The sequence below is a fragment of the Serinus canaria genome, chromosome 2 (genome assembly GCF_022539315.1).
Source record: "Serinus canaria isolate serCan28SL12 chromosome 2, serCan2020, whole genome shotgun sequence".
Classification (NCBI taxonomy): Eukaryota; Metazoa; Chordata; class Aves; order Passeriformes; family Fringillidae; genus Serinus; species Serinus canaria.
In genome coordinates, this window is record NC_066315.1 from 41,156,869 (window position 1) to 41,169,649 (window position 12,781).

The 12,781-nt window shown below is 38.8% G+C and overlaps 1 protein-coding gene across 1 annotated transcript in view; it reads right to left on the reverse strand.

Moving 5' to 3' along the window:
• Nucleotides 1-1,466: 1,466 nt before the first annotated feature.
• Nucleotides 1,467-12,781, reverse strand: part of GADL1 (glutamate decarboxylase like 1) — a 67,468-nt gene continuing 56,153 nt past the window's right edge. Inside the window, exon 13 of the mRNA XM_050970529.1 lies at nt 1,467-1,640. Coding sequence (XP_050826486.1) covers nt 1,467-1,640 — 174 coding nt within the window. The remainder of the gene's footprint in view (nt 1,641-12,781) is intronic.

Sequence of the window (12,781 nt, forward strand, 5' to 3'; positions counted from 1 at the left end):
AGCTTTGTGCTTAAAACCAGCTTTCAGGAGGACAGAAAACATTATAGCAGGAAGGTTCATTGTGGTCAGTGCTACCTCAAATACAGAATAAGGAGCAAACAGCAAAACATTAACAAGTGAGCAGATGTTGATTACAAAGTGAAAGAAATGGCTATTTCCATTGGTTTGCTGCAACAACTTCATCACAAGAAATACATTTCTATCTTTATAAAATTGATTTTTTTTATGGAATAAAAAATAGCTGAAAAATATAGTCTAATTCTCACCACAAAGACAAAGCACAGAACTTAATTTTGTAATTGAAGATTGACCAAAAATGTTCAAACTGTTCATATCCTAAAATCACAGGAAGACCTTCTCTGATCACCACTACTGTAATAGCAGAGTAAAATTACAAACTATACACTGATAACATAAGATCAAGTCATCTCAAATCTGTAGGAAAATACAAACAAACAATGACAAATAAGCAATTTTGTTATATTATTAATATAAAGTAATCATGCATAAAAATATGTATCTTCCAGGTAAATATATATTTTTTTCTCTGTTAAAATTTAAAGTGCATCTAAAAGCTTCTAAATAAATCTTTACACTTTAAAAATAGATGAAGGTGAACAGCAATTCAGAAATTATAGATAGCTCCTGTTGACAAAGAAGTAAGAAGTTCTAAATGTTATTCCAATATCTTCAGCTTTCCTAAGGTGGGGATATTTTGGATGGGCAACACTGGCAAACACTGACTGGACCAAATGACTTTCACAGAATCACAAAATCCTATGGGTTGCAAGGGACCTTAAAAGGTCATCTGGTTCAACCTGCTCCTAGCAGGGTAAATATTGGTTACTCAGGGCTTTGTGCAGGAGGTTTGTCCTGGTGTGATGTCTGCACTGACCCTCATTGCACTGCCTGCCTGTGCTCACAGTGGAAAACCTGGACAATGCACCTAGTTAGGTAGCCTTGAGGAACTCATTTCACTTAACTTCACAATTTCCAGTCTTATCATGTTAATTACCAAACTAAAATATTGACAGAGTAGATAAGAGAATTAACTAGCATATTAAGGCTTACTGACAAATCCACTCCTAATAGCAACTTCAGAGGAATTTTGCCTGCATGCATAAGTGACCAGTTTGAGCTACACTGTGCACAGGCACCCAGTAAATAGCTGCCTTTCCTGGGGCACAGACACCATTCTCAGAAGCACTCCCTTCTTGAGGAAACACTTCCCAGAATGGCAGCAATGGTGCTGGAAGCACCAGCCTGCCCCCAAGCCCCTGTCAGCAAATGCTTTCCTGTGAAGGGGTGTTCTACCTGCAGAGTTCTCAACACCAATCTGTAAAATGACAGTTTCCAAACTATTTGTCAAGCTTTTTACTACTTTCCACAAAACAGCACCAGAATGCTGCTGCCACTTTCTCCATAAATATCACACCTGAGCAGCACCTGGTGCTGTGGAGCTACAGCTACAAGTCCTTAGCGAGAAGCTCGATTTCATCCAGCAGGAAGTCCATGTCCTCTCGGCTAACCTGTGGGCTGATAACCACCTGGCGGAAGAAGTTGACTTTGCCCCAGTGAGGCTGGTACCCAAGCATCATGCTGCCCTTCTTCATCATCCTCTCCTTAATTATAGGAGCAACCTGAAAGTGGAGACAAAAAAAAAAAAAAGGTTTGATGCCACACTCAGAAATACAGGCTGTTTGGGCAGGAAGGGTATTTTGTGACTTACAGAGTTTTTCTGAACTGTCTGAGTTTTGCAGTCCTTGCCTGACTTCCCCACTGCCTGCCCCAAGGAAAGCCAAGCTCAGACCTGCAGGTTTAAAGCATTGAGACCCTTGTGCTCTGTAGTTCCTGAAAGAATTGGAGCAAGATCTAAATCCTGGTGCTTGAGGCACTCATCAGTGACATGGGAAAGGCTGGGTAAAGGTCTCTAGTTTCCCTGCTTTAGATCAAAGGTTTGAACTCAGGAAGAGCATCAGCTGCAGCTAGTTAAAGGCAGGGTTTGTCTCCCTGGGCTAACCATGACTTGTTGCCCTTCATGACCCTGCTCCACCACATCTGCAAAGCAGCTGTCCCCAGAGGACATTCTGCATTGAACCCCTGTGAAACTCAAGTTGCCAAAGAACTCAGTATGATGCAATATTAAAGACAAGGCCTGAGCCTGGCGTGTTAGATTTCATCTCGTAGATTTATGACATGAGTAGCTTTTGGCTACACCAGTCTTGTGTTGCATGGGATGGAATCTTACTGCAGCAAAAAACCCATGAGATAGACTGGTAGAGTCAGGTCCTTATAGCAGAGCATTTGATCTCCTCCCAGCAGGGCTCTTAACTTGGGCCAATCAATCTTGTGCATAGCTTAAAGCATGTGAGTAGTTCTGCATTGTCATGCTTGAAATAGGTCATAAGCCTAAATGCATTCCTGGACTATTTCTTGGAAGGCAGAACTAAGTATTTTGACAGGAGTATTTTTTAAAAGATCTTGCATTTTAATATATTAAAACTTCAGACCATGGTATTTCAGAAGAGTGAGTTCCTCTTCTTCTCTTGGTGATGGTTTGATTTTGAACTAAGAAAATAGGTTTGTGACCTAACCTTGCTTTCTGCGTGAATTTATTTCAGCTCTAAAACTTTGTGCCTGATTTGCAAAAGAAAACTGATGATGCTGAACTTATCTAATAGCTCCATTTTTACATTACATATTTCAGTGGTCTTTTTTGCTTAGATAGAAACAGATAAAGTTTTCAACACTAACAGCCTAGCTTTACTAATGGCCAAGTCCCCTGAGAATGGGTCACAGCAGCAGAGGAGCAGCTGTCATTTCCTCAGAACAACGTCCCAACAGCACAGATGTGAACTGCAACTAGTTACATCAAATTGTATTCATCTAGTTTGCTTGTGGAAGTAGTGTGCAAATTAGTAATAAATTTAATTTAATTTATTTCTTAAAAAAATAAAATAAAATCCTCTCCACTTCAGACCAAACGTGTTCCAAACTACACCTACACCAGCAGTATCCTGACATTACCTTGACATTATGACCTCGTGCCCCAGAGGTGGTGTGCTGGACACCATGTACACACAGAAAAGAAAAAACTCCTCCACCTCTGTCCTTGACAGAGCCCCCAGGTGACTTCTGCTCATGGAATAAAGACACTACAAGTGCAAGGGGAGAAGTGAATTCTTCTTAATACACTTTCTCAGGCTCTTCTTTAAGATTCAAATCCCTATGGCAGCTTTTAGCCTTTATTGATGTTCCATCACAGTTATTTCATCTTTTGTATCACGCTATTGATTCTTTTCATCCCAACACCTGGCGCTCCATAATCCATCATCCCAAAATGTGCAGTAGTGCAAACAGAGGCCATGAAAGCAAAAACATTTACAGCTTCAGTAATTTCAGGACTGTAAATATACTACATTTCTGTAGGTCTGCTCTCGTGGAAAGGTAGAAAAACCTCACTTTCACTATCTCATTTATTACCTCATTCATCCTTCATGCTAATGAATCTGTCCTCTTAATTTGAAATGTATTCATCCCATTTTGAAAGCAAAACAAACTCTTCCTATATAAATAAAAAAAAAAAAAACCCCAAAAATTATTTATAAGCATGTGATGGGATTGGTTTTGGAAAGACTTTCCATCACATATTTTGCATATTCTTTTTGCTACAGTGATGCAGTCAGTGTAACAAAACTGTCAAGGATCCTATCCACAGAAAACACTAAGGAACCGAATCTATGTTCAAATGTTTAAGCACACATATCATTTAATGGTTCTTTTGTGAGACTTGCATGCTGAGGCTTGGACTTGATTGGCACGGGGTATGACTGCTAACAGAAGGGAAAGGCAGCTACCACTTTGCAGCAGAAAAAAAATAGACCTGTAAGAAACTAATTGCCTAGTGAGGAGTTCAGTGAGTTTAATTCTTACTAAAGTCAATGAGAAATGAAGATGCTCAAATATCAGAAAGAGCTGCAGAGCCCCATTCAGGATAGGGTCCTTGGAAAGCAATTTGGTGAGAGTGAGATTGCTTCACCAGTCCAATTATTTTCCTACAGAACTTTGTTCAAATTGCAAATCTAATTCTTTATGTGGCCTATCTGTGGAGCAGTCTCAGAATTTTAAGTGTAATATATCCTAAACCTGAAGGTCTCTTCTCTGCTTTGCTCCCCTCACCTCTTCCTTCCCACTGCTAGCCTCCCCTGCCAATCTACCCTGGGGATTATTGTTTCAAACACTCACGACAGCAGAATAAAAGTTATCAGACAGGTTCTTCTTCCACCTCAGACTGTGGGGAGGAGGTGCCAAGGATGCAAGGCCATTCTACACCAGAGTTTCCCACACTGCACTGTGCAGCCAGAGCCAAGGGAGCTTTTCCTAAAGATTGATGGGTGCATCACAGTCTGTCTGTGCAGAACTACACAGCAGCTGTAACAGCTCATACTTCCCTTACTCCTGATAGCAGAGCTTTTTAAAACAGAACAAAGCTCCTTCTCTACCTACTTGAGTGACAGGGTAGTTTCTTTTCCCACTCTCAGCCAGCACTCAGCCACACTACCAACAATAAAAAGTTTTACCCCTAAACTTTAAGCTATTTCTATCAAGAGCCCAGACCACAGCTGATCCTCATACATATTTACATGGAAGATGCCAATGCTTCTCCCCAGCATATATACACACAGAGCAGTATGATAAGTAGCTGGGATCATCTTAGACACTACAGCTGAAGTATCTAGTGCACCACAGGGACCAGAAGAGCAACAGATGTCCTTCTCCATATCTCAAGTATCCTTGAGAAAAGTGATTCTGCACAGTCACACCACAGTGCAACATTTTTTTTACCTTTAAACCACTATGTCCTACTAATCAATGACATTTATTCCAAATTTCTCCAGCACTATAAGAATTTCCATCAGGCTCAGGTTATAACAGCATAGCAAACTTCAGCAACCACCATTACAGTCTGACTCAACAAAAGGACTAAGCACATTCTCCAGGAGAAACCCATACCCAGTGTCTCCAAGAGTTAGTTCCCAAATTTGGACCATAAAAATCTATATCGAGGAATAGATGAAAGTCCTATTTGAGAAAATTTTTTCTTCCAAATAGCAAAGCCTCCAACACCATTCTCACCTTGGCAAGGTATGCAAGCCTTGTTCTTAAGCCAAGAACAGCCTTCTAGAACATGGGTTTGTGGTACAAAGGGAAACAGGCAGAGCAGCTCTGTTAAATAGGTAATGTTCTCAGTCCATTAGTCATGGCACAGTATTATGCTTTGGAATTCATTCACCATTAGCTGCCTTTTGGTGAACACTATGGACTATTGTGAGAAAAACTGTTTTGTAGATTTTAGTCTAATAACAAAACAAAAAAGAAAAATCACAATAAGATAACAAAGTGCTTAATTTGTTCAAAGCACATCATCTCACTGACTTCTAAAACACATACCCCACTACCACCAGTTTGTAGTTCAAGTTGTACACTTGGTCCAAAATAGCAGATAGATACCTTCTGATGTGAAAGAACAGAACAGAGTAATCTGGCTCCTTTGCTCACACGAGGTAAATGCACTGAGCCCCCAGCCCCAACTGCACTGGTGCTGCTGGATATGGATAGCTAAGTTGTCCTAAAGAGAAGCAGAATTCCCCAAAATATGCTATCTTGGTTTTTGGGGGGGTTTTTTGTGGGTTCGGTTTTTTTGGGGGGGCGTGGCTTTTTGGGTTTTTTGGATTTTGGTTTTGGTTTTTTTTCTGAAGCAAAGAAATCATCACGTCCTAGTTTTAATCAACCCCCTGCTTTTCTACACTAAAGTTGTCCCTGGCAATTGCAATTAACAAATATGCTGAAAGTGCAAGAAAGCCCAGGCTGGACAACTGCAGACTGGCTTGCTGATAATGGAAGACCATGTCTACCTTGATTATAAATTTCTTTCTCTAGGACCCTCCTTTAATCTGTAAGTGACCTCATTTTAGACCTAATTGAGTATTTTCAAACTGTCCCATCACAAATTATATTCCCTGCCCCTGACACATCTGTTACCTGGGTGCCACCAGGTACTGCCCTCATTCTCACAGACCCCAGCTGGATTTCTCTAGTCATGCCTGATGCTAAATATCACAACAGTTTTTTTCCAAACTGTAGGCTAGAGGCAATAAGTTTTAAAAACAACATCATGTTTTGGTTTTTTTTTATTTAAACACTAAGGCAAAAGGAGCGAGTTGCAAAATTTCTAACAATACTGGGTAAAAGTATTCTGCTAAGCAATGATTTTATGAAAATATATTGCTTCAGGGGAGGGAAAAAATGTGAATTTGAAAAATAGCCTAAGATATAATCAGCCAGAAAAATTAAGAAACCAGAAAAGACCAAACTTTTTCTAAACTTTGGAAACAAGCATATTTGTTTCAAAATACTGTTTTCAATTAAAACTTAAATTCAATTGAAAATTGACCCAGTTTTATTATACCCGTAGGAAAGGACTGAGAAAATTTAAACTATGCAAATTGCTCCATTTTAGCTTGCCTGAAAACAACTTTCTGATCAACTAAAACCAAGAATTTCTTCCAGTTTCTCAATTCAATGGCCAAGCAAAAAAGAAATTCATTATTTGTACAACCATAAACATGTGGGATCAAAAGTGCTGACACTGCTTAAATAAAACATCTGTAGAATTGTTGTTCTTTGGAAAAGAGAAGAAATTATGAGAAAACTCATCTGACTGCCCACTCTGTTGGCCAAACCTGTCTGGACTTCCCATGTGAACAGCTTTGAGTAGTGTGGATGAGTCTAAATGTGCTGACCCAGCAAAGACTATAAAGACAGAATGCCTACAAAAAGTAGTGCTAATATTGGCAAATGCTATCAGAAATGTTTTTCCAAATCCTTTGAATAGTTCCCAGGTGGTTGAGCATCTCTACAACACAAAGCTGAAAAGTTGCTCCAGTTGCTGGCAGCAGTAACTCCCAGTCACAGGACCCCATTCTGCTTCCCCGGATATTAATTTCCAAAATGCCACAGACTTCAATGGAAACAGAATACAATTATCTAAATTTCCTGCTTAAGCCTCTGCTTCAGGTGGCAGTTTGCACACAGCCTTCAGCTTTTTCTACAGAAAGTCACATTCACAGTAAATCAATAACCTTTCTAGGGATCCATAAAAGCAGGCTAGACAGCTTTGGAAGAACAGGAGCATATTAGCAGCTCAAACTATTTCTCTTCCTCAAATACAGCCTTGATTAAATTTTCCAAGGTACAGAATACCACATGAGGAACTGGCTGAAGATTCATAGCTAAAAGAGAAAAAAGCTGCCCTTTTGACAAAATGGAAAGATTACATTCTCACGATTTCACAGATATGGGAAACACATTTTGTGTCCTCATCTGAATTGTTCCTTGCAATGGAAGACAAGTTTATACAGAACAGTCCCTCTCATCTGACCACAAAAATCTATTTTGTCTCCCCCAGAAGGGGCAAATTTTAATTTGAAAGTTCATGATTTTTACTTAAAAGGCAACTATTGGCTGTTCAAAGTCTGACAAGTTATTCTTCCTGCTAGAAATGACCAGTTTGAATGCAAGCATTTTCATAACAAAACAACCCTTTTACAGCAATTGCTACCAAAAAGAAAAAATCCAAACCAAAAAAGAGTCAACAAAACCCCAATTTAAGAATTATTTGGACACAATCTTAAATTTTTACATAATGATCTATGGATTTCAGGGGTTTTTTCACAATACAGTTTCTTATCTTGCTTAAATGATAGACTAGGGGTTTGAAGTACTGGATACAGATCCCACAAATAGGACTGGTGTCAAACCCTGCCAGAGGCTGTTTGGACAAATGACTACATCTCTTTTGGGTAACATGCTTCTTTTTTCCTATATAACCCTTCATTCCAGTGAAGTCTTTATGTGGTCATACATTGGTGAGGGTTGGTCTCTTAAGTAACAAGCAATAGGACAAGAGGAAATGGCCTCAAGTTTTACCAGAGGAGGTTTAGATGGGATTTATTGGAAAATTTCTTCACTGAAAGGATTTTCAGGCACTGGAGGAGTCTGCCCAGGGAAATGATTGAATCACTATCCCTGGGTGTATTAAAAGCCATGTAGATGGTTTAGTGATGGACTTGGCAGTGCTGGGTTAATGGTTGAACTATATGACCTAAAAGGCCTTTTCCAATCTAAATGATTCCATGATTCTGTGATTCTATCTTTTGCAAATGGCCAACCCACTACACCCTGATGCAAGTGGGCAGAGCATTCACAAGGCATGATAAATGCATTTTCTAATTTCTGTGTTAAGCAGGTCTCACAAAGACCTGCCACAATATGCCTGCTGCATTTCCCAGCGTGGCTGCAGAAGATAAGCTTGATATCAATTATACCAGTCAGTATCAAGTAACAACAGTAGCTGACATTTTAATATCCATCACTGGATTCAATACAAATGAACAAAACACTTTTCTTGGTTGGCTGTAATCACAAAACTAGCTAAATACTATAAATACTTGGAAATAATAGTGCTTTCATCATATTTTAACCCCGAGAAAGTACATTCCCCACTGTTAAATATCTTTTCTTGCCTTTTGCTGCAACATCAGTTGCTGGCTTTAAAACAGGCTTTTCCCTCCTGGTGATAATTAAAAACAAACTCAGACCATTTTTCAGCTGTCACAGCAACCAGGACAATCGAAATACCAAATATTTGCACACCCAATCACAGCTTTGTTCCCGTAGCCAAGGCTCTCTGTAAAACCCAAACATGTTTTTCTTTTGTCTAGAATTTGTTCTGGGCCCACATCCCTAAACCACTAATAAATTATTGCCTTACACTATTGCGCCAGTGTTCCCTTGTGCTACACCACGCAACAAAAGCAGAAATAAGTGCATTTGTCAAAATAGCAGTAACCACTTCCACGTTCTTTGGGCAACTAACATTCCAAAGAACAGATGCTGCTGCATTTTTGTCCCAGAACCAACATTCTCTGTGCACCTTCTACTCACACTCAGGGCTGTACAGTATGTCCACACTACCATATATTAAACATCCCCTTCCCATCCACTGCTTTTTGCCAGAGGACTTGTTATGAATCCCACAAATCCCCCAAAACTACCTGAATAATCAGAGATGGTGGGCTGGCTTCAGATTTTGATTGTCTTCAATGACTTCTTTAGGCTGGTCATTTATAAAGAGATTTATATATAAAGGGGCAAGAGAAAATAGCCTTCAGACAAAGTATTGGCCTCCAAAAAGGAGGAGCCAAGACAAATAGCCCCCAGAACAGAATCAGAACTTTGTATGTATGTGGTTTTACTTACAGCTAAATAGCAGATTGGTGAACAACATGGTTTTCCAGGTCTTGAGTCCAATGTCTGGTTCTGTCTGAGCACATGTGTTTTTTTCAAGACAGTTCACATGGAATTCTTATTATTTTTTCTGTTATTTCTGTGTTGCTTTACCAAGATCTTATTAACAAGCCACGTAGAAAGTGCAGACATTAAGAAAACACCAGCAGCTAGCACACAATACTATGATTCCAGCGTTGTGATCTGTTCAAAAGAGTTGAGCACTACTGGTTTTATAAAAGTAATTATTTTAAAAGCTTTTGCAGCTTACACAAGGCTCTTTGTGCACCATTTTATTAAGTTCCCATTTTAGTGACTAGGATTTTAAGTCTTTCAGCCCTGCCAAAGCTTCTCTTCTCCATCCAGGATGAAAGGGTAACATGTTGTCTTGAAAGCGAGAATAACAAAAAAAACCTTATCCTTTTTGATTTGCACGCACAGGGCTTAGATTCCCTTCTACTCCATTGAGGGGAAAAAGAAATCATAGTGCAATGTGAGTGTCTCGGGCTGGGAGAGACACTTTACAAGAGGAGATGGTTACATTCTGTGGTGACACAAGTTGAGAAACTCAACATGCTTCTTGTGTAGAAAAAGGAATGTCACTTCAGAAACTTGGAATTATTCCCCACTGTTAAGATCTTATTTACTATTTGCACAAGTCAGCTTCTGGTCTAAGATATCAGCACCTTCTTTGTTTTCAGTACAGTAAGAATCACAGACCAGCAATGCATATTCTTTAACCAGATCTAAAGAAAAATGGGTATTTCAACAAAATTAGGTAACTTTCATACCTTCTTTTTTTCTCCTTAAAGTCATCTTACTGACTTTCTCAGAGACTGCATACAATTCCTTAGGGAGCATGAGGGGATGGTGTCTACCATGACCCAAAATGCTAACACAAAAAGCAAGGTAGTTTTCTAAGTTAACAATTAGGTAGTCACCTAATTTAACCAAGTAAATGATCCCATTTGCCCCTCCACACAGTGAAATACAAGAACAATAACTGTCAGTCATCAAAAATGTTTTTTCTGCCTGAGACTCCTTTTTGTGAAGCCTGATATGGCTATGAAATAAAAGCCACCAAGCCCTGTCAAAGTCAACCCAACATTTTTCCCATGTACATCTTGCCCCCAGAAAATGTTCACTCCAGCTCAGCCTTGCTCCTCTCCTCATTCCCAGTGAGCTGTTTTATCTTTTTTTTTATCCCAAATTGAAACCCAACATATGTTACAAACCTCTGTGATTAATGCATGGACAACCAGGAAACTGAAAGAACAAAGCAGGATCTCTAGGGTGTCAAAAATGTGCAATTCTATTGCAGTCTGAAAGGGTAAAAAATGAAAGGAAAATAATGATTTGCACCTATGAGTATTTGCAAACTAAAGAGTCAGAGTATAGGTAATGATGATTAATAACAGTCTGAGGTAAGTAGAACTAGACTGCAGTCAATCCCTGGATAATTTAAGGTCAGTTGAAGGGGGAGCAGCAGACTGGGCACAACATTTAGAATCAATTTTCCAAGGATTTGTTACCTCGAAGGAATACATGAAATAAAAGATCTGCTAACCTTGGGCCTAAACCCTTAGAGTTATAGATATAGCTCAGTATTCAGAGGCACAGATGAAATTTTCTAGCTCTGTACACCAAATTGCTCTGAGGACCTTATTCTTTCACCAGTCTGACCAGGTATTCCCTACTTACCACGTCAAATGACACAATTTCCCTTAGTGCCACATCTACCGATAAATCACACACAGCCAGAGAGAAAATAAAAGCAGGGTAAAGTACTTGCATGTTTTTGTCAGGGTTCTACACCAGCATCAATAATCTTACAGAGAAGGAGAGAGAGCAAGAACAATGTTTTGAGCTTTGAAAGCAATTATGATCTGCTACACAAAACTTATCCATTGAAGTCTGGTAGATTCCACTTCCTTTATTGAAAAAGTTCTGCAGAACTCAATAAATACAAATAATCATCCTACAAAAATTTAGAAGTTTTCTGATTGGTCAGTGTGTCTGGAAAAGATTCTCCATGTTAATCAACATTCACCTACAGAACTCTGCCATTGAAGTCACAGGGAGTTTTATAGCTAAAATCACCTGTGGTGGAGTTAAACTAACCCGTGTTTCTTTGCAAACATCACCCATTAAATTATCTATTAAATTTGAAAGGAAGGTCTGTGTATATGCTGAATGGATATCAGTCTCAAGGATTTTCAACTAGTTTAGAGGAATGCTTCTCAGTTATAATTTTCTTAGGCTTGTTGATATTTCTAACCATACTGACCCCTTTGGAGAGTAACAAGAAATCTCTCCCTTGTATGCATGAAAAGAAACATATTCTGTCTCTTTCCTCTTGAAACTCTTACAGCTAGAAAGGAATCTGTACTTAAATATCTAAAGCACAACATGAAATCCAAAGTACTAGAAACAACTTTGTATCTCACTACACATGAAGGAGCAAGGTTTCCTCCCACTCATCCCCAAAAATATTTTTGATATCACTCACATCACACAAGTATAAAGACTGTTTAATCACACAGACGATACAAGCTGTACACCTTTTCTGTGGCATTAATAGCAATTGATTTTGTCTGAATATTTCTGAAATTTCTTATGAAGCAACAGCAAGGAAGGACAGTTTTACGTGAAGAAAGGACAGTTTAGGGCCCAGACCTTTCTACTTCTATCTGCAAATTCAATGTTTACCTTCAGTTCCTGAAAGTGTTTGATGCAGCAGGAGAGAAGTGCAGCTCCCCTCTCCTCCTAGTGAAGTTGGTGATAGGAAACAGAAGAGTGCTAATGCAATACGTAGATACTAATTTAAGTGGACACAAGTTTAAGATTTATTGACCTGAGAGCAAGAGGTCAATATTTATTCAGAGAACAATAAATCTTTATACTTTGTTCTAACAGATGTTAATCCAATGTATTATTAAATCCATCCTATTAAAGTTAATTAGACTGTGTGTCCTCCAGAGCCTTGTTGCCAATAGTCATTAGTATTGCATAGGTCATTATTACTGTGCTTTGATAATTAAATCATATAATATTCTATAAAATTAAATATATGTGCGTAGAAATATTTATTTTTCTCTATCATGACTACATTGTTGCACATTTCATTAGGTTCTCCTTCATGCTGCTATAGACCTTTCTTACATTCTTTTGCAGGGACCAGCACAGCTAAGCAATTAAAAGCCATTTCAAACTATGTCATTTTTTAAACTTTTTCATTTGTCTTAAAAACTGATGCTCTTAAAGCCACAGCAATCTACTTGTCATGCTCTAGGAAGGTAAGAAGGAGAGATACAAATCAGTAAGTAGCTACTACTAGGGGAAAGAAAAAGAGAAAAGGAAAAGGAGCCGTACTCCTAAGTATAAGTGAAAAATTCCTTCTATTTTGGAGTTTTACAGTGCTTTCCATCCTCAC